At 45.7% G+C, this 18,795-nt stretch overlaps 1 protein-coding gene and 1 long non-coding RNA gene across 2 annotated transcripts; both read right to left on the bottom strand.

Annotated features, from left to right (window-relative positions):
* Positions 1–1,170: 1,170 nt before the first annotated feature.
* On the bottom strand, positions 1,171–11,640 carry LOC129386988 (uncharacterized). Its single transcript, XR_008614330.2, has 3 exons — positions 11,542–11,640; positions 2,173–2,265; positions 1,171–1,255 (listed from the first exon to the last, which is right to left on the bottom strand). It is a non-coding gene; the product is annotated as an uncharacterized lncRNA (long non-coding RNA).
* Positions 11,641–14,553: 2,913 nt separating this feature from the next.
* On the bottom strand, positions 14,554–18,588 carry LOC140214005 (alpha-scruin-like). Its single transcript, XM_072285240.1, has 4 exons — positions 18,398–18,588; positions 16,754–16,968; positions 15,345–15,535; positions 14,554–14,562 (listed from the first exon to the last, which is right to left on the bottom strand). Exons 1-4 carry the CDS (start codon positions 18,517–18,519, stop codon positions 14,554–14,556), a joined length of 537 nt encoding a protein of 178 aa, XP_072141341.1. The 5' UTR covers positions 18,520–18,588.
* Positions 18,589–18,795: the final 207 nt, after the last annotated feature.

Below are 18,795 nucleotides of genomic sequence, written 5' to 3'. Positions count from 1 at the left end.
CGGCGGTAGATATTTGTAAACATGACGCTTTCATTCCCGTAAATTATCTTTTTTATTCGAACAGTGGAAGGTGCCATATTACTCTCTGGAAAGTAATTATTTGCTGTGAACTAAACACAGATGTTGCATGTAGGTGCAGCGTTCAAAGAATGTGAGCACTGGTGCTTTTTAGATGCCTTGCATAGGGACAACCTAATTGTTTTTCCTAAGACAGGTTTCCGCCTTTAAGAGCGTATAATTACATACGAATGACGAAAAAGCGGATTATCAAGAAAACAGCGCAATAAAGAAACAACACGTGATCGAGAACAGAGAAGCTCCCCGCTAGTAAGCCAATGTTTAATGCGTCTTGGACACTTCTGTATGAAGAACATAATCATTGAGGGAAAAGAACGAGGACATACGATATCACCGATGCGAGTGCTGCGTCATTTGCTAGAAAATTGGGTCACCTTATTGCAGCGCGACCAAATAAACAAACACACTAACGCTAGTGCAACAACCTTTAACGATGTCAAAGCGCAGGGTGCGTGTCCCTTTCGTGTTTTACATGTCAGTGTTCCTCTGTGTACCACCTAAGCAGGGCAAGTTATGCCATAAAGGTATGTCATACCGACTATCTCCCGTTGAACTACTTCTAAAAAACGTCAAAGGCTCTGAACATCTCGCGTTCGCGTTAATTATTCGTGGTGCCTACCTAAAACTGTGCAGTCAGCAAACATGGACTCAAATTGCAATTTTTGGCCCTGCTGAACCAAACGGCTGCCAACAGAGCCCTTCAGGGAATGTGCTTCCTTCTCATTTGTAGATAGCGTGATCTTTATTTTGACGTTGCGCAATTTGCGCGGCGTTACCTCGATGTGATATATTGTGCGAGTTCAACCCTACGTGCGTATAATTTGGTCAGGTGCTGCGGTTTGGTGGGGTTTGGCGCCGTGTTATTTATTTCTCTGAACGACAACACGAGCAGGGGGCTTTGTTAGGCCTACCAGCCCTTTCTGTAATAGAAAGAAATCAAATCCAAACTGATAACTTCTGAATTTAAAGTCTTCACCATGTTTTATCTTCTCTCTTTAGCGCTGCGCCGTTTGCGTTTCAGAATTGCCAATCGGCTCAATTCACCTCGTTTCTCAAGAAAAACCGAACAATCAGCGTGATCGTGTACCCTCTTTTTCTCCAGTTCCTTTCGCTGCTGCCTCGAGTCGTCCCGCAGTTCCACAGCGACGCGTTCTTCTTTCGTCCCATGCGCTGGTGACTGTAAAGAGGGTGCATTTCATGAACACCAAGCATGAACTCTCTAAAGTATTTAAATCACCCCACAGGAGTGAAATCTGTAAAGCTGTCTATAACTAGGGGACGATATTTCTTTACACTGACAACAGAGTCAAAAGGTTTCGTTCCTGGACCACAACCAAACCGTTGGCCTCTTCCTTATTATTTAGCTATGTAGGCACCACGCGCAGTGTGGTGTAGTGCACGTGGTGTCCTTACTTGTCAACGTCCGCGCTCTTGCGTTGCTCCCACGCCTTCTAAAATGAACCGACTGGCCCAACGTCGTGGAATACTAGAGTAGTACCAACAAGATGAGGTCACGAGAAGGATAGGTTAACACAAAGACACGAAGCCGTGTCCATGTGTTCCATGTGCTCGTCTCGTGACCTCATCGTGTTTGCGTTACCCTATATAACATTCAAAGATGGCATACCGACACGTCCACACTGCAGCCCTATCGGACGTTGCGCACGGTCGCGCTTCTGTTCTGCTTTACGAAAGGCAGCACGAATGATGCGGTGACGTTTCAATAAACAGACTGCTGTTGCGTTTCTGGAGGTAACTGGTGACCCCTGCAATCGAGGGCAACCAAGGTTTGCAAGTTCATTTGGTTCGCGATTGGCTTGCCAACGCGCGTGTAGGACATTCACGTCACCCGAACGAGTGTCTTTGCGTTCCGGCCGCATCGAAATGCGGCCGTGACCTCGTACGCGGGACCTCGTACCCGCGACATGGGGCCCGCTACCTCGTACCCACGAAATCGAACCCGGAATCGCGTATTCAAAAGCGTAGCTCCACAGCCACGACGCCACAACGGCTGGTAGAGTACAGGCTGTGTTCATGGAAACTGCCACGGATATACAACGCCAGTTGACAGTCGTAACTCTCTGGCTGGCTCACCTTTTCTCTTAGGATTTCCTCGCGTCGTATTCTTGCGCTGTCAAAAGTCGAGTCCAGAATCCTCGTCGTTTCGTGGACGCCGACCGCGGGAAACTAAAGAAAACAGAGGAACATCAGAATAGCTGGGCTGCCCAGTGATATCGCCACTTTTAAATACCCAGTTTATCCCGCCGAAATAAACGTTTCTTACTTCCCCTCCGCGTGTTGTGTCCGTGTTCCTGCTCAACAGCTTCAGTTCTTCTCGTAAATGTCGTCAAGAACATCAGAAAATATAAGGACAATTACGTTAAAGGTACCAAATTTCCATTTTTAAGCATTATTTTCACCGTGTGTTTAGGTGAATGAGCGCATTCGCGGTGCTAAACGTGACCTAATTCCACAATTTCTTTTCTATCGTTCTTCTCAGCCATCAAAGAATACACGTTATTATCACATAAGATCTGTGCTCGCGCTTTCTCCTTTTTACTGATTGTTCTTGCTGATCGTTTTCCTTTCCTCTGGGGCAGCCACAGCAGTATGTTTTGTACCTTTCATGCACTGTGTTTATGTGTAATGTGTCACAGCTTTCAAACTGCTATTTGCATGCGCGAAGCAACGGACGCATAATGCTGAGAACGTGTGTTCGCCTCCCACGTTGCGGCAAGATGTTTTTTTGTCTACATTGAATTACTTTTCCCTATTACTGCTACATTTCAATTAAACGTAATTAATGTCCATCAGGCTTTCCTTGGATTCATCATTTTATTTATTTTTTCATATGGTTTCTGCCAAATACGTGACGTCTTGTCACATGACCCGCAGGCCCCGTTACATAGATGTCGCTAAATCAGCCCTGCCGAGTGGCGCTGTTGCGTTGATCAAATATGCTTCCAACAAGAACCCATAAAATAAGCAGCGCCGAAGCTTTTTCACTGAAAGTTGTCCTTTCTCTTGCTTAAAGCATGAATAATCAATTTTATTCCAGAAATCCTGCCCCTGGCACCTTATATAAACTTGTACGCAATGTTTTCCAGAATAATTTACCTTCGCGATCCGCCGATTTGGTCAAATCTTAATGAAGCCAGGCATTGGGAAAACGAACGGTTTTAAACCGTTCCCGAAGAGGTCATTGATTATTAAGCATTAATAAAGCAGCCTCCCCGGCAAAGCCAACATTCACATGCAAACACAATGGCTTCCAGCCCTTTTTCTCAGCACTTAACGTGCCATTTCGTGTCTTGTTCTGTCGAAACTGCGGCTTACTTTTAACTCGGAACAAAGCATCCGGAACGTTCCGCACACGGCGGCTAGCAAAAGTTCTCAGAAGCGGCCCCTTCCCCTAAAGATAACAGAAAGGCGGCATACACAAAAAAGATTGTTTGACATTTACACGGTGTCTTGTTTCTCGGAACAAATATCTTCGCCCCACGAGAAACTCAGAAGAACGGAGAACAAGAAAGAGGAAAGAAACATCTACCGTGCCTTTGAAAGTGAACCAGCGAGAGCCCCTTCTGTTCCTCGCATGACGTTAAGAGTTTTTTTATGCCTCTCGGTACTTTTCCTCGACCATTATCTCGTCCATAGTTCCTAGAAGAAAGCCCTTCTCAATATTCGAAATTGGGCGATCAATTCCGCAAGCCCCCTGGGTGGAGTAAGAAGCAGTGGCAAGGCCTTTCCTTCTGACTGTATGCACTAATGCACTTGGCAGGCACGTGACACTTCTTTTTGCTTGACCCTATGAGTTCCCGCCTCCCCTTAGCTACCATCATCACCCTTATTCTCCCGTTAAAGCTGCCAACGCAGTGCTTTCTTTGTTTTCCTCCTTCTTAAAACTTATTTCGTTTTCCTGCGTGCTCCATCCCGCTATAACAGTGCAGCGCAGTGAGTGCTATTGACTGGCCTAAAACACCGAGGGGCCGAATTCACGAAGCCGTTTGCAGTTGCAAACAATTCGCGATTGACCAGCGCCCTTGCACTTGAATAACACGACGCTCAAAGTCCCAATACCAGCAGAGACCGGCAAATCAACCACAACTCTCAAGTATGCGAAAAAGCGATGGAAAAAGTAGGTGTGGGACTAAATAATCGAACTCCTTTACACGTAAACTGTTTTGTGGTTGAGCTGGGCTCGCGCACCCAGCGATTAATGTAAGCAAAAATGCACGCAATCAGCAAAGCGAGAACCAATCGCGGAGAGCTGTAGCGAATGGTGAAGTAATTGGTGGCCCATGTATTCGATGGTTAACCTCAATATCTCCTAACTCCCTGTTAAGCGTGATCGGTGAGCGATTCGCTTGCCAACAGGCGTCGGACATTCCCATTAGCGGAAGGTGCGACGACCAAGCTACCTGCCAATCTTTGACTGCTTGTTTACTTGCATAAGCGGAAGCATTAAGCGTTCGGAAAAGAAACGCTGGCGTCAGGCCACCAGGGTGTATTTCATAAGGATCACTTGCGTCTGGTTTTGTTCATTGCTTATCTTCTGTCTTGTCGAGTAGCCGATCCTGGCGAAAAGTAGGAAAAGGGCTTCGTACAGGTCAATGGCTAATGGCAAGTGAGAATGGGAAATATAAAAAAAACGCTTTTACCAAGTACGTCGGCTCGTTTACGGAGCTGTGCATATGCTAACGTTGTTCGTAAAAACAGGCGTCGCGGTCAGTCACTATAGCAAACATTTACTATCGAAAGCTTCCGCAGATCGAACACTACCTTCCAAAGCACTGCACGCTATTAGGGGCGTAGACCGCCAGCAGCCAACTTTCTACACATGGCCTGCCGGCTTGTTTTATTAATGCTCGCCCGCCGCTTGTGTTTCGTCACCGTTTTAACGGACTTTATACTACCCTACCGTGTCGCGTTCTTCTCTCTCGCTTCTGCTCTTTTTTCTCTCTCGCTTTCTTTTTTGTCGTTGATATTCTCCACATTTTCTTTACGCGACCACGAGGTGAATGGCCGTCCCAGTTGCCGCGCGGTCCCAGCGATTCACTAAATGACAGCGAGGCCCGCTCCGTCGACCCGGGCTTCGGACGAAGTAAGGCGCCAGCTACTGGGAACGGTAATGTGCTAAGGCAGGAGAACGCAGCTTGGTTTTTTTGTTTTTTTTTTACTTGAATTCAATCTGAAATTAACGGGAAATGATGCTCACAATGCCAAGGAAACTCATAATTCATATCTTCAAGTTGTAAATTTTGGAGTCATTGGAGTTAACTAACGCAGTCGAGTGCATGAGGTAACATCGCGTAACAAGTAACGATCAGTGAAACGGAAAAAGTCATTCTGAAGAAGAAAAGTTACTTTTTATTTAGTTTTTACTCATGCGGTAATCACTGAGGATGTGTATTATATAGCTAAATTTGTAGAATAGTAAATATTTCAGACAGTTTTTCTCAGTAGCGCAAAATAATTATTTCTATAATTATTCATAAGATATCTATGTCACTCTTCCTGATTTCTGTAACATGGAGTGCGACTGCTGGAGCATTCCTACTCGAGCTTAGTTGCATATTTCCTTATTTTCGGGATAATTCGAAATAACAGGCATTGGCATTTTGAACATTCTATACTTTATGAGGGAGTACATAATAGCCTCAATCACCAGCAACAACGTAACAGCAAAATAGTGTTGCTGTGAAACAGCAGATAAGCAGTGCTAATGAATTGCAATGACGCAAAAGTACGTTTTCCTAGAAAGCACTGGGCTGCAGGTGTACACCGACTACTCTGCATATCGCATAACTTAGACAAAAGCTTCAATTTGCGTCCCCACGCCCTCACTGTGAATGAAAGGAGAAATGTACAAATCTCACATTTTCACGAGGGAAGAAGCGTAGCTGCTAACACGACTTAAAACTTGGCACTTTCCGATATTGTCGACACTAAAAAATTACGAAACCAACACTTCCCGCACTTTTTTCTTGTGTGTCTTCGACTGTATTTCCTCGAGAACGAACAGGCCACTCATGCTAATGCCGCGAAACGAAGGAACATTTTGTGACTACGCAAGATAGCTTCCAAACTCAACTACCGCAGTGGTATAAAATTACACGCTCAACGAAACACTGCTGCAGTTTCGTCAGTCAGCGTATCAGTTTGGCTAACTCAAAAAGAAAGAGAAAAGATTCTGCAATTCTAATGTGCATGAAAACAATTTATTGGCTTCCGAACGAGTTTCACAAGAAGCTTTTTTTTTTTCGGGCTCTCTCCGATCATCGCGAGTGAAACGTTTAGCCCATGAAATTATCCAGGTACCTAACGCTTATTTCCTTTTGCTGGACAAGTGTCTGATTGTTGGATTGACGGAGGACAATTAGAGGGAGGTCGGTGTCCTCCGGACGCATTGCACAAATACACGTCATCTAGTAGAACCTCCATATATGCGGTCCTCTACGCCACCCAGAGCCCATTAAGGGTGATGATACGTTAGCTCCAATCTTCCCGAGTTTATAAATTCTGCTGTACCGCGCTTGACCGACCGACTGACTTGAGTGACTTGTTTCGACTTTTAGTTAAATATTAATTAATTAGTTAACTAGACAGACAGACAGACAGACAGACAGACAGACAGACAGACAGACAGACAGACAGACAGACAGACAGACAGACAGACAGACAGACAGACAGACAGACAGACAGACAGACAGACAGACAGACAGACAGACAGACAGACAGACAGACAGACAGACAGACAGACAGACAGACAGACAGACAGACAGACAGACAGACAGACAGACAGACAGACAGACAGACAGACAGACAGACAGACAGACAGACAGACAGACAGACAGACAGACAGACAGACAGACAGACAGACAGACAGACAGACAGACAGACAGACAGACAGACAGACAGACAGACAGACAGACAGACAGACAGACAGACAGACAGACAGACAGACAGACAGACAGACAGACAGACAGACAGACAGACAGACAGACAGACAGACAGACAGACAGACAGACAGACAGACAGACAGACAGACAGACAGACAGACAGACAGACAGACAGACAGACAGACAGACAGACAGACAGACAGACAGACAGACAGACAGACAGACAGACAGACAGACAGACAGACAGACAGACAGACAGACAGACAGACAGACAGACAGACAGACAGACAGACAGACAGACAGACAGACAGACAGACAGACAGACAGACAGACAGACAGACAGACAGACAGACAGACAGACAGACAGACAGACAGACAGACAGACAGACAGACAGACAGACAGACAGACAGACAGACAGACAGACAGACAGACAGACAGACAGACAGACAGACAGACAGACAGACAGACAGACAGACAGACAGACAGACAGACAGACAGACAGACAGACAGACAGACAGACAGACAGACAGACAGACAGACAGACAGACAGACAGACAGACAGACAGACAGACAGACAGACAGACAGACAGACAGACAGACAGACAGACAGACAGACAGACAGACAGACAGACAGACAGACAGACAGACAGACAGACAGACAGACAGACAGACAGACAGACAGACAGACAGACAGACAGACAGACAGACAGACAGACAGACAGACAGACAGACAGACAGACAGACAGACAGACAGACAGACAGACAGACCAGACAGACAGACAGACAGACAGACAGACAGACAGACAGACAGACAGACAGACAGATAGATAGATAGATAGATAGATAGATAGATAGATAGATAGATAGATAGATAGATAGATAGATAGATAGATAGATAGATAGATAGATAGATAGATAGATAGATAGATAGATAGATAGATAGATAGATAGATAGATAGATAGATAGATAGATGCGGTGTATTTTTCTATGTCCCTACAACGCGCGAACACGCGTGCAAATATCAACAGAAATGACTGTCCTGCCGCACGCACGACGTACTTTTGCTACCGTTGCTCCGACCACACAGAAGGCACGTGTGCCTTATGCACTGCCTACGAGCTAAGAAAAAGCCAGCAAACATGTTCAGAGTGCCCTGTCGCGCGAAGTGTCGGGATGGCGACAATTGAATATGGCTTTCGTTCAGGACGCGGGGAAACTGATGCTATTAGCATCCTGGCTAGCCTTCGCCAGGTCGACCACTCACAAGCAAAAAGCAACGCGACGCGTAATACGTCAATAAAAGCTAGCACCACAAGCTGATCGCCGAGCGAAAGTGGTACAAAGTTTCGATTAGAATTCGCACCCCAGTACTCGCGATACCGTCAAGTTTCGTTCACAGACAAAAAGGCCAGCGAAGGGCAAGCTAGAATAGCACGAGTCACCTGTAAACACGCGCGCAAACACACTGTCACAAGCGTGAGTAGAGCTGCGACAGTAAAAAAAATAAAAGCAGAAGAAGAAGAGGAAAGAGCAGGAAATGTTTCGCATGCAAAGTAGCCATTGCGCGCGAGAGCACGCTGCAGCAAAATTGCACTCGACGCACGCGTGCCCGCCTCGGAGCCGTTAATTGATTTACGTGGTCCATCAGCGCTCAGCTTCCGTCTTCGCAACGTACGCGAAGCACAAGCAGTACGGTGCGCAAATCACTTTCTGTCCGTCAGGTGAGGCGTGACTTTCCAGAAGCTCATCAAGGAGCTCCCTCCCTTTCATTTCTTCTCTTTTCTGTGTTTTCGTTTTATCCCACGCATCTAATGGCATTCTGCGCTACGCTGTGTCTCAAATATAACGTGCAGTGCCACCGAAGCTACTGGTTTACGCATTTACGCATTGAAGCTGCGAAAGAAAATGAGTTTACGGTGGTAACACAATTAGCTTTTAATCTGCACAGCAGGACCACGCACGATACCTCGAAGAATGGACTCGTCGTTGGTCGTTTGTTCAACGTGAATTATGTCTTTGTAAACATTAGGACCACACCGACTCGCACTATATCTATTTTTAAGCAATCATTGGGTCGTGGCTCCCTGCAAACGTGTGGCTTTTCACGTAAAAACGTTCGCCACTAAGTACAGTCGTTCCATATGCGAACCGTTTGAAGATGCTGTGCGGATACCGAAAAACATACGGATATATTGAACTCTCTATTGAGGCGTGTAAGCGAATCTTCTGTGCTGTGTTACGAATATGCCCAGCGACGTTAGGGTACATAATTTATCACTGTCTGGATCGCGCAATGGAAACGTAACGACACTGTAGCAAAATTTTAAATTTATTGTACGCAATGAAACAACCCTGACCAACTAGAAATGGCGCCGGCTTTAAGTGCACCCCTCTAGTTTTATTCTTTTTCGGGATGCTTGTGCTCTGTTGCCGAGTTCAGTTTCAGAAAATGAATACGTGCTAATAGTTACTCAGCAAAGTGCATCTGTTAATGGGCCGGTTTAGAATGCATCATATCCACAGCGCGGAGGCCTACCAGGCACAGTACATAGAAAATCGATTGTGCCCTTCCGCTGTGAGAGTATCGAAAACAAACGCGTCATTTTTCAATGCTTTGGCAGTCCCTCTGCAGCTGTAATGAGTGAAAAATATTGGACTACATTCTTGCGCGCACATCGTCATCGCCACAGCACAGCCCGCATAGCGTCGTCCGCACTGCACGGGAGGCACAGAGCCGTACGCCATCGCGCTCTTTTTTTGCTACCTTGTTTTTGTGCGAGCACCCTCGGAGCACTTTCTTCAAATGACAGCGCGGTGCTCGGCGGCCGTCCATCCGCGAGCAGTGTGCGCGGTCATTGTTTGCTTTCGCAAGCTTGACGATGCGAAAGCATCGCAAAGAGGCGCCAGGTCGCGTTTGACGTGTCGTCGAGCGTGAGCGCCGGTCCAAGGTTAAGCGGGCGTTCACTTGTTGACTCGCCCCGAAGCCCCTGGTCCGACGGGCGCAACAAGAGTATTTTCAGTCCCTAATGACCTTCCTTCTCAAGGGAAACATTGAACGCACTGTTCTCGACCGTATACTGGAAGAAGATATAATGCAACAAACAGGAAGTGGCCGGCAGGCGTGACTCAGTATTGGAAACTATGCACTGGTGATTTTAGTGCTCTAGGTCTAGGCTTATTCTGCTATTCAACCTAAAGGGTGCTTGTATGCCGAGAATTTGATAGCACGGAAAAAGAAGAAAAGCACGGTTGAAAATATTCAGGAGCCTGCTGATACGGTTGCCTTTAGAGTCTCGGCGTTGTTATCGGACGTCAAATCTCATAATCGAGTGAATCAACGCCAGAACAAGTGGCTAAAACAAGCACTTCGTGAATGTGTTATGCGCGCTTCCAGCAGCCTAACACTCGGACTCCCCTCACCCTACTCTGTGCAGCAGCTTAACCTTCGCCTCCTTCCACATTGGGAGTGGGTGAGAATGAGCTATCTTACACAAGTGGTGCCAATAGAAGCAGTTCTGGCGCTGACGAAATGTGGCTCCAGGCCAGGAATTAAACCTGCACATCGTGCTTATAGAAAATTTGAAGAAATAATGTTTTCAGTATCGCATTGCTAGTTTCGACGGGAAGTGGCTGAAACCCTCTAACAATGCATACTGCCGTTGCCATATTTGGTTCCAGCGTGATGATGTTCTGGCGCATGGGAAAACAAGTACGTCCTATTCAATAGCCCAAGTTATTGCTATATTTGTTTAGGTTGGCTAAGGTCAGATTACGCCGTCAACTAGGCGCCTTTGAGAAGTAAGAAGGACCGAAAGAATGAAATATTCACAAAGTTGAAAGCCTGGCGCTCTTAGGTAGTATAAATCCGCGGAGAATGAGGGGACAAGCGCGAGGCCAAATGTATCTGCGGCCGAATGATCATCGGTATTTCCGCCTATGAATGAGCAACCGTAAGTATACTGTGTCCTAAAGGTCGCATTATGCTCCGATTCTAATGGTGATCCCCCTGGAAGTTCGCACTTAGGTACCTCCTTTAGCATTCATCTTAATCTCTACGTTTCGTGTAACAAAACAGCACTGAAGAAACTTGAACTTGTACAATCATTGCATTATATACCGGTACTAACACATGGAGCAAAAACTTCGGATATTAACGAAGACGCTCAGGAAGAAGCTAGGGACGGCGCAAGGAGCGATGGAAGGAAGACAGCGGTGGGAATTAGAGAGTCGACGGAGGCAGTCGATATCACAGTTGAAATTAAGAGAAGCATACTGGAGCCTGGCCATCCATGCAATGTGTAGCGCAGATAACCAGCGGTTTATATCAGCAACATAACGGGCACCAAGGGAAGCGCAGTCGAGGACGGCGAATAACCGTGCGAGAAAATTAGGAAATTTGCAAGAAAATGATAGTGCAAGCCAGCAAAAGACGTGGACTACTGGAGATCACAGGCAGATGCCTTCGTCTTGCGTAAAATAGGCTCATGATGATAGTGATAACGATAATGGTAGCGGTGATGATCGTAAAACTTTACTTTTCCGCAGGCCGTGGCACTTACTTGCGATTCTGTCGTTTCGTCGTCCTCCTTCACTTTCTTGCGCTGGCGATAACGGCGGTACACGGTGCGCAAATTGTACGTGTTCCATTCCGTACTCTCGTCATCCTGAAAGGTAATTACAGTTTGGCTCAAAAGTGCTGAAGCAACCGACAGGCCGTGCAGGTCATCGAGAGGGCACCCTCTTTCATTAACATGCGCATTCATGGACCTTAGTTGTAACGTCTTTGCTGCGTTATTGCGGTGCTTTGGTTAGAATTAAACTACTGCTATAACGTAGCAGGAAGGTTACTTATTGAATACGTACCATAAATTTGCACTGTGTTGAAATGTTATCTTACGCGAATATTGTTTTTGTCATTACCATATTTGACTATTGCTTCTATTTCTTTCTATTGTACAGCATTTTCGTTTATTGCTCGACAAATGTGTAGTTATTCCTCCTGTATACGACTGTCACTGTTTATTATTTCTAATATTTTGATAGCGCAAATATTTCTTTCACATTATCTTTAAATCTTTTATTTTTACGTATGTAGATATTGTATATGCTGGTACCGCACGCCTTTAAAAAATATATGTAAAATTTCTAATTACTTTCCCCAAGTTCTAGTGTTGTTATAACATAATATGCATGTGTTCGGTACTAGCATAAGGTTGAGATTTCTTCACATATATAGAGTTTTATTCTTGACTTTTTTGTGTTTCTTAGAAGGTCCCCCTAACAGGCTTGAATTCTGGGACCTCCTCCAGTATTTACCGCTTAATGAATCCGAACTTTATTAGAAGGACATACCCTCTCGACGTTACTAACTGAAAGTTGCTGAAATTGTAGTGGTCGTCTGAAGTATAATTTTTTGAAAATGCTGCCCATTGAGTAAAGCTTGTGCACTGCGGTGAAATTCAACAGACAGCCAAAGGGGCGATGTCTAAAATTCCTTGGTATGCAAGTCCTTGTATACCGTTTACTGTACGCAGTACACTATTGACTGTTGTGAGGACGCTTTACCTTTATTTATCTTACATTTATTATCTTATCTTTATTTTGTCTTACCTTACCTTTATCTTTATTTAAACGCACAAGAATGGAAAAATTGTATTGCTCGGCACCCACTATGAATATTTGGTGAGTGCTTGTTGCATTTCAACGACAAGAAATGAAAATTGGCGACTGTTATGATTAAATATCTGATTTAGACCAGCCATTGTTTTGCAAAAATTTCTAACGCCAAAAAATGTTCGCTCGATCGCAACGAATTTAATAATTCTGAAACGTACCTATCGAGAGATCTAAAGCGGACGACATTGATTTGTTATTGCACTGAAATTCGCACTGAGATCTACCACTAATTTGTGACCAGGGCATTTGAAATACCTTCGTAGTATGCAACGATTTCACATATTCTGTAAACTCCTATATTAAATTTATCAGCTTCAGATGCTAGAGATGCAGTTCACAAAACAGCAATGTCTATTATCGGTGCTGAGCTATTCGTTTGCTAATATGTGCTTCATATTTCTTTCTTTTAGCTTATCAATTTGAATACTTTGCAAAAAATTCTTAGACTTAAATATAAATTCTGCTTCCTACGGTCGGTAACTTCAGCTTTCTTTCTGAACCCCTTCGGGCACCAGAACTTCTGTCCACTGAAAATTCGGTTTCACTGCATTGCTTGCATCCTCAGAATCCCGATACGAGCGCCACTTGGGAACGGATTAAGAGTTTTCGGTTCTTCGGCGAGTTTTGTCAGGTTTGCAGAATGTGGACTCCATGCGAGAACTTTCTACAGCAACGTGAGATATCAGAGCGTCAATCTTTTTTGTGCCTAGCGCACTTGGAAAGCACCTCTAAAGCCCCTTGAGAAAGATGCGTCATGTACAAACATTGCCAAAGGCAATGCCACAGTCCTGACGTCACACTGTCAAGGAGAGCAAACTCAGCCGTCTACATTCCAACTCGTTTTACTAAGACGCTTCAGACATATGATTCCAACTGGCCAGGCTGGTTCAAGCAGAAGTGTTCCACGATGTTTGTAACGTATTTTACATATTATAAATTTAATTGGTGCTTCTTATTTTGATGCACCACCCTCGTGTGCACAATTATACACATAGAGGCCTGAATATGAATAGTGAATTTGAAAGCCCTCCCCCACACCCACCCCCCAACCCGGGTAAACCTTTCACTTAAGCTTGTTCATTTTAAACACTCTAATAATCGCATTACAAGCACACCACCAAAATAGTATTTGGGGACTGACTAAACCTCAGTTTTGTAATGAAGGTCTGCCTAACGCGATACATCATACCTATGGAAGTCGGCGAGAAACGCGAGCGTATTGATAGCGGCTCAGGAATTACGTAAGGTTGTCGTGATTATCACGATTATAAGATTCGCATTTTTTTTTCTCATGCGCAGTGCTTAGCGTTGACACGCGCCACGCTATGATGCTATCGTCGTCCACTGTTTTGATTCTGTGTGCACAGCGTACCTTTCTTTTTCTGAATTGTCGACTAACTATGCTTCTAAACGTTTTCATCTTTGCTTCTTTTTTCATGCGCAGTGCTTTGTGTTGTCACGCGCTGAGCTATGCTATACACGGCATTTTGCAGACGTCCTTCTTGTTCTTTCTGCTTTGTTTAGTTTTGTTGCTATCGCTGTCTAAAGTTCTAATTTTACGCATGCCAACACCTGCCAATTTTCTAACACTGAGGCCGGCGGTATGTACTAAATAAATAAATAAATGATGACTACTCATTCTGACGCCGAGCGTGTTGTTCCGGCGAGCCAGGCGAAATTCAACCCCTTCGTCACCAAATTATCTTGGGCTTACAGGATGTTTTTCTTTCCTGTGATGTTCATTATACGTGAAGTTATGTTGGTTTGAAACGACACTTTGGGTGTTCCCGTTAAAAGTGGACCACACTGTAAACCTCCAACTGATTACACGAATACTGAGAATACAGCGCACTATCAGCGCACAAGGTCCTTACATCAAACAGCATTGTGATCTCTCAATTAACCTACAATCGAAGCACGAGAAAAAATTTTGATTTATACATTGTATGTTGCTCTTAGCACTATTCGTTAGACATATTTCCGCACTTTCTCACTCGGCCACGCGTGTAATAGTGTAGAGGCAAAATTGTAAAATCACGCCATGCAATTATTGCAGCAAGCGTAAACACAAGTGCAGCAGCTGCCTACTAGGCAGGTTGTACTGTGCTGCTGGCATGCAATGAAAACATCAATATTAGTAAAACGAATCTCAAGAATGTGTAAATAGTGTAAATGCTAATAAATGATTATATCAAAAAAATACATGAATTCCGACTGTAAATCTCTACGCTTCTTTCTTTCTTTTGTACGCCAAAATTTCCGGAAGCGACGGCGCAAGTGCCGCCTGCCGAGCCCGCTTATAGAGCCCAAATGGTCCGCGCGTCGTGTTTTGAGGTCACGTGACCTGCTACGAGTTCTGGGACGAGCGTGCGAGGGCGTGCCGACGAGGCTAGTCGGCGGCTGGGCCGCGAGCTGTCTTCCCGCCCAACGCAGGATGTCACGCAATCTGCCGTGCTTGAGAGGCGCGGCACAGTCGAGCTTGCGAAGGCAGCGCGTGCCTTTGGGCGCGCGGACACCACGCGCGTTTGGTTCGTAAGCGAACGATCGCTGCAATTTACGTTGCCCGCATACCCACGAGTCTTACTTCGTGTATTAGTCCAGTACTTTGTTACAAGCTGCCAACGCTCCGACTCTCGGGCGAATGTGCGATTTCCTAAAGTATAGCCACGCTTGCCGTTCGACTCACCGACTGCTGCGCGGTTTGAGATGAAGACGGCCCTTGCTGAGGTGGGAGCACGATGGCGCTGGCTCCGGTCAAGGGGTACGGAAGAGGGCAGGCAGCGTAGACTTCTCTCGCGGCCACGTCTACCAGCGTGTTGGCGTCGCTGGCGGCTTGGCTTCGGGACTCCGCACCTCCCACGACGCACATCAAGTCCCCTGGGGAAACGGGGAAGAAAGCTGGTGTCGAAAATGAAGTAGCAGGTTTACGTTGCACCATTGCTGGCACGTGTCAAGAGCAACGTCAAGTGTTACGAGTGAACCCATGAAGACCCTCATGGACGTACAATCTTTAGTTGATGCTGGAATCTTCAAATAGGTCACTCAAGTCTGTAGAAGCTTACATAAAGGCCGTTAGAAAATTCGAAGAAAATCGCCACCAGATTGCTGCGGCTCCTGCCGTATCTGCCAAGGTTCCTCTGAAATTTGTTCATCGTGACTGCAGACTTAATAATTTTACCAAGCGCTCTTAAAGTGACCCACTAGTATCTGCACGTGCGCAGTCACTATGTGAAACGTTTCAACTCGACACCTCTGTGCTCCAGCGAGTGAGAATTCTTTGTACATACCGTCACAAACCTAACCTTCAGTAAAACCCGGAGTGGGCCACCGACGCTCATTATCAGAATCAGAATCAGAATTTATTATTAGAAGTTGGGTGACATCACAAGTATTTAGTATGCAGAAGGAGGTCCCATATTCAAAAACTGTATCGGGACCTCCTGTACAAGAACAGTTATTATAGTTAACATCTCAAAGCAACAGTAGCATACAATACGGAAGTATACAAGCAACAAGAAAAGCACGGTTACATGAGCGAACTCTAAAAATATTTCAACATACCCTGAAGACGATGAACGTGACGTATGGTACATCAGCTCCTAATATATGACGCGGTAAAAGCTGTGAAACAGGGCACAGTGCGCACGAACTTCCATAACCACATCTAAAAGGACTTCTCTTTATCCGATTTTATGCACATGTTCAATTACAATGCTTTATGTCGAACCTTTTCGGCCGGTAAAAGTCACGGTAAAAGCGCCGACGATTACTGCCGCAGTGCCCTCGGTAGACAGCCCTCGGTAGACAGCACCAATACCCACGACAGTTTGAAAGCCCGGTGAATCTTAAAAGACAGGGGGGGGGGACAGAGAAGCCATGCCATTAGAAAGGCAGTATCGAGTGGCATGAGCGGTGACCAGAGTGCCTAGCTATGCCAGAACGCACGTCGAGTGAAGAAAGTTACGCGTCACTGAGAGATGCTCTGCAAAGTTGCAATGCCCTGCAAGCCTGTAATGCTGCGCAGCAACCACGAACAGCTCGACCAGCTTGGTATCTCGCTCGGATATTCACTTCAACCGTACGCGTGGGATTCACCTATGGCGGCGCCACAGAACGAGTGCCGCGGACGCTGCAGCCGGCAGGTGGCCTTCCAGACGCGCCGGTCGGGCTTCCACAGGCGTAGCTCGCCCACCGAGCGGCCGTTCTCGTCCATGCCTCCCCACAGCCACAGTCGCTGGCCGGACGAGTCCGTTGTGGTCAGCGCCAGTGAGTAGGCCAGGGGCGTCCATAGGCTCACCGACTGGAACCAGCTGCGTTCAAGTCCCACGGATGTTTGGAAAATGCAATAGCCAGACAACACTGCGACTCTTTCAGTGCTCTGCAGAGACCCGGATCGTGCTTTCCGATTCGATAGCAAATGATTCTTTTCGCACTTTCGCTTTTTCAATAGAGACGTACTGGGAGTAGCAATGAGCAAGCAATCAATAAATAATTTAGACACGTCAGGTGAATAGCGCATCGCTGAAAAATAGTACAACATCGTAATCGGATGCACGGATCGGATGCACGGACATCGGATGCACGAAGTGCGCGTGCATCTTTATACAGCATGCTTTCAACTCATGCACATAAGCTCCGACAAGCGTCAACAACGTGACAATAAAATCTTTAAAATAAATGAATTGATAGACTTTGGGGATATGCGGGGAACATTCTACAAGCGCACAAAAAGAATGACGTTGCCTGTCCTTCCTCAAGTTTTCTGACTCGCGCTAGAATTTAAAGATGAAGCGAATAGGTTCATAGTGCCTATAGCGAATCTGCTTTTCTCTCATCTCTTGGTCAGTTAAATCAGACCACGACACATGCCGGGAATTTATTGGTCAAGCGAATTGAAAAGTGGTTTTCTTTCTTTTTTCTGCTGATAATATAAAACTGAAGGTTTACGCGCATCGTTTTATAAAAGTCACTACCACTACCAAGCCCCTAGTTTGCTCTTCTAATGCGATTAGCATTCTTAGCCTTCTTCCGCCCCTTTGTTCCTATACTGTGTTCCTAAATTCTTCACTCCGGTGGTCTCTTTTATCAAGTAATAACACGGTCCGAGCAACGAGGGATTAATTCCCAGCGTTAGCACGCACCGACGTACCACCAGGGAAATCTCGGATGCCGCGCGAACACGCGAAAGGAGAGGGACTTCGCGCGCACACCACTAGAAGGCACGGCATGCCCAGAGCGAAGCCACAGTATCTATCTATCTATCTATCTATCTATCTATCTATCTATCTATCTATCTATCTATCTATCTATCTATCTATCTATCTATCTATCTATCTATCTATCTATCTATCTATCTATCTATCTATCTATCTATCTATCTATCTATCTATCTATCTATCTATCTATCTATCTATCTATCTATCCATCCATCTATCCATCTATCTATCTATATCTATCTATCTATCTATCCATCCATCTATCCATCTATCCATCTATCCATCTATCTATCTATCTATCTATCTATCTATCTATCTGTAGTGCCAGGGCGGAGCCCGGCTGCAGTGTACGGCTCATACGTGGTGCATTTCTGCGGTGGCTCATTCAGTTCTCTCTTGAATGGTAATCGCACTTACGACAATAAACAAACCCGAAGCTCTGATTTTTTTTTCCCTTCTAACAATCACAGTTCATAACATCCAGATCAAGTGACAGTTCTAACGCCAGGTGTAAAAAGCGTACCGGCCGTTCTGAAGGTCGAACTCGAAGATGGTGCCCGTGACCTTGCAGCGGCCGGTCGTCGAGTACGTGATACCGCCGAGAACCCAAATGCGGGAGTTGAAATGCGCGGCGGCCGACGCCATCAAGGGTCGTGGGAGGCTGGAAACGCTCACCCAACGCCCGGCGTCGACGTCGAAGAATTCAGCGGTGCTCGTTATCCTGGACGCCAATGCGAAGTTTGATTCTACAGAATACATCGTAGCGTGGTCCACGCGTTCATTTAAAGTGGCACTTTTCTCGTAAAGCGAGCCATAAATTAGGCTTTGCAGAGAATTATGCTAGTACATCCCGCCCATAGTAATGTATATTGCTAGTGTTAAGCTGCAAGAACTTTTCTGAAGAAAGTTACTATAACAGGA

The sequence above is a fragment of the Dermacentor andersoni genome, chromosome 11, assembly GCF_023375885.2.
Source record: "Dermacentor andersoni chromosome 11, qqDerAnde1_hic_scaffold, whole genome shotgun sequence".
NCBI classification, from domain to species: domain Eukaryota; kingdom Metazoa; phylum Arthropoda; class Arachnida; order Ixodida; family Ixodidae; genus Dermacentor; species Dermacentor andersoni.
This window is presented reverse-complemented; position numbering and strand designations above follow the sequence as displayed.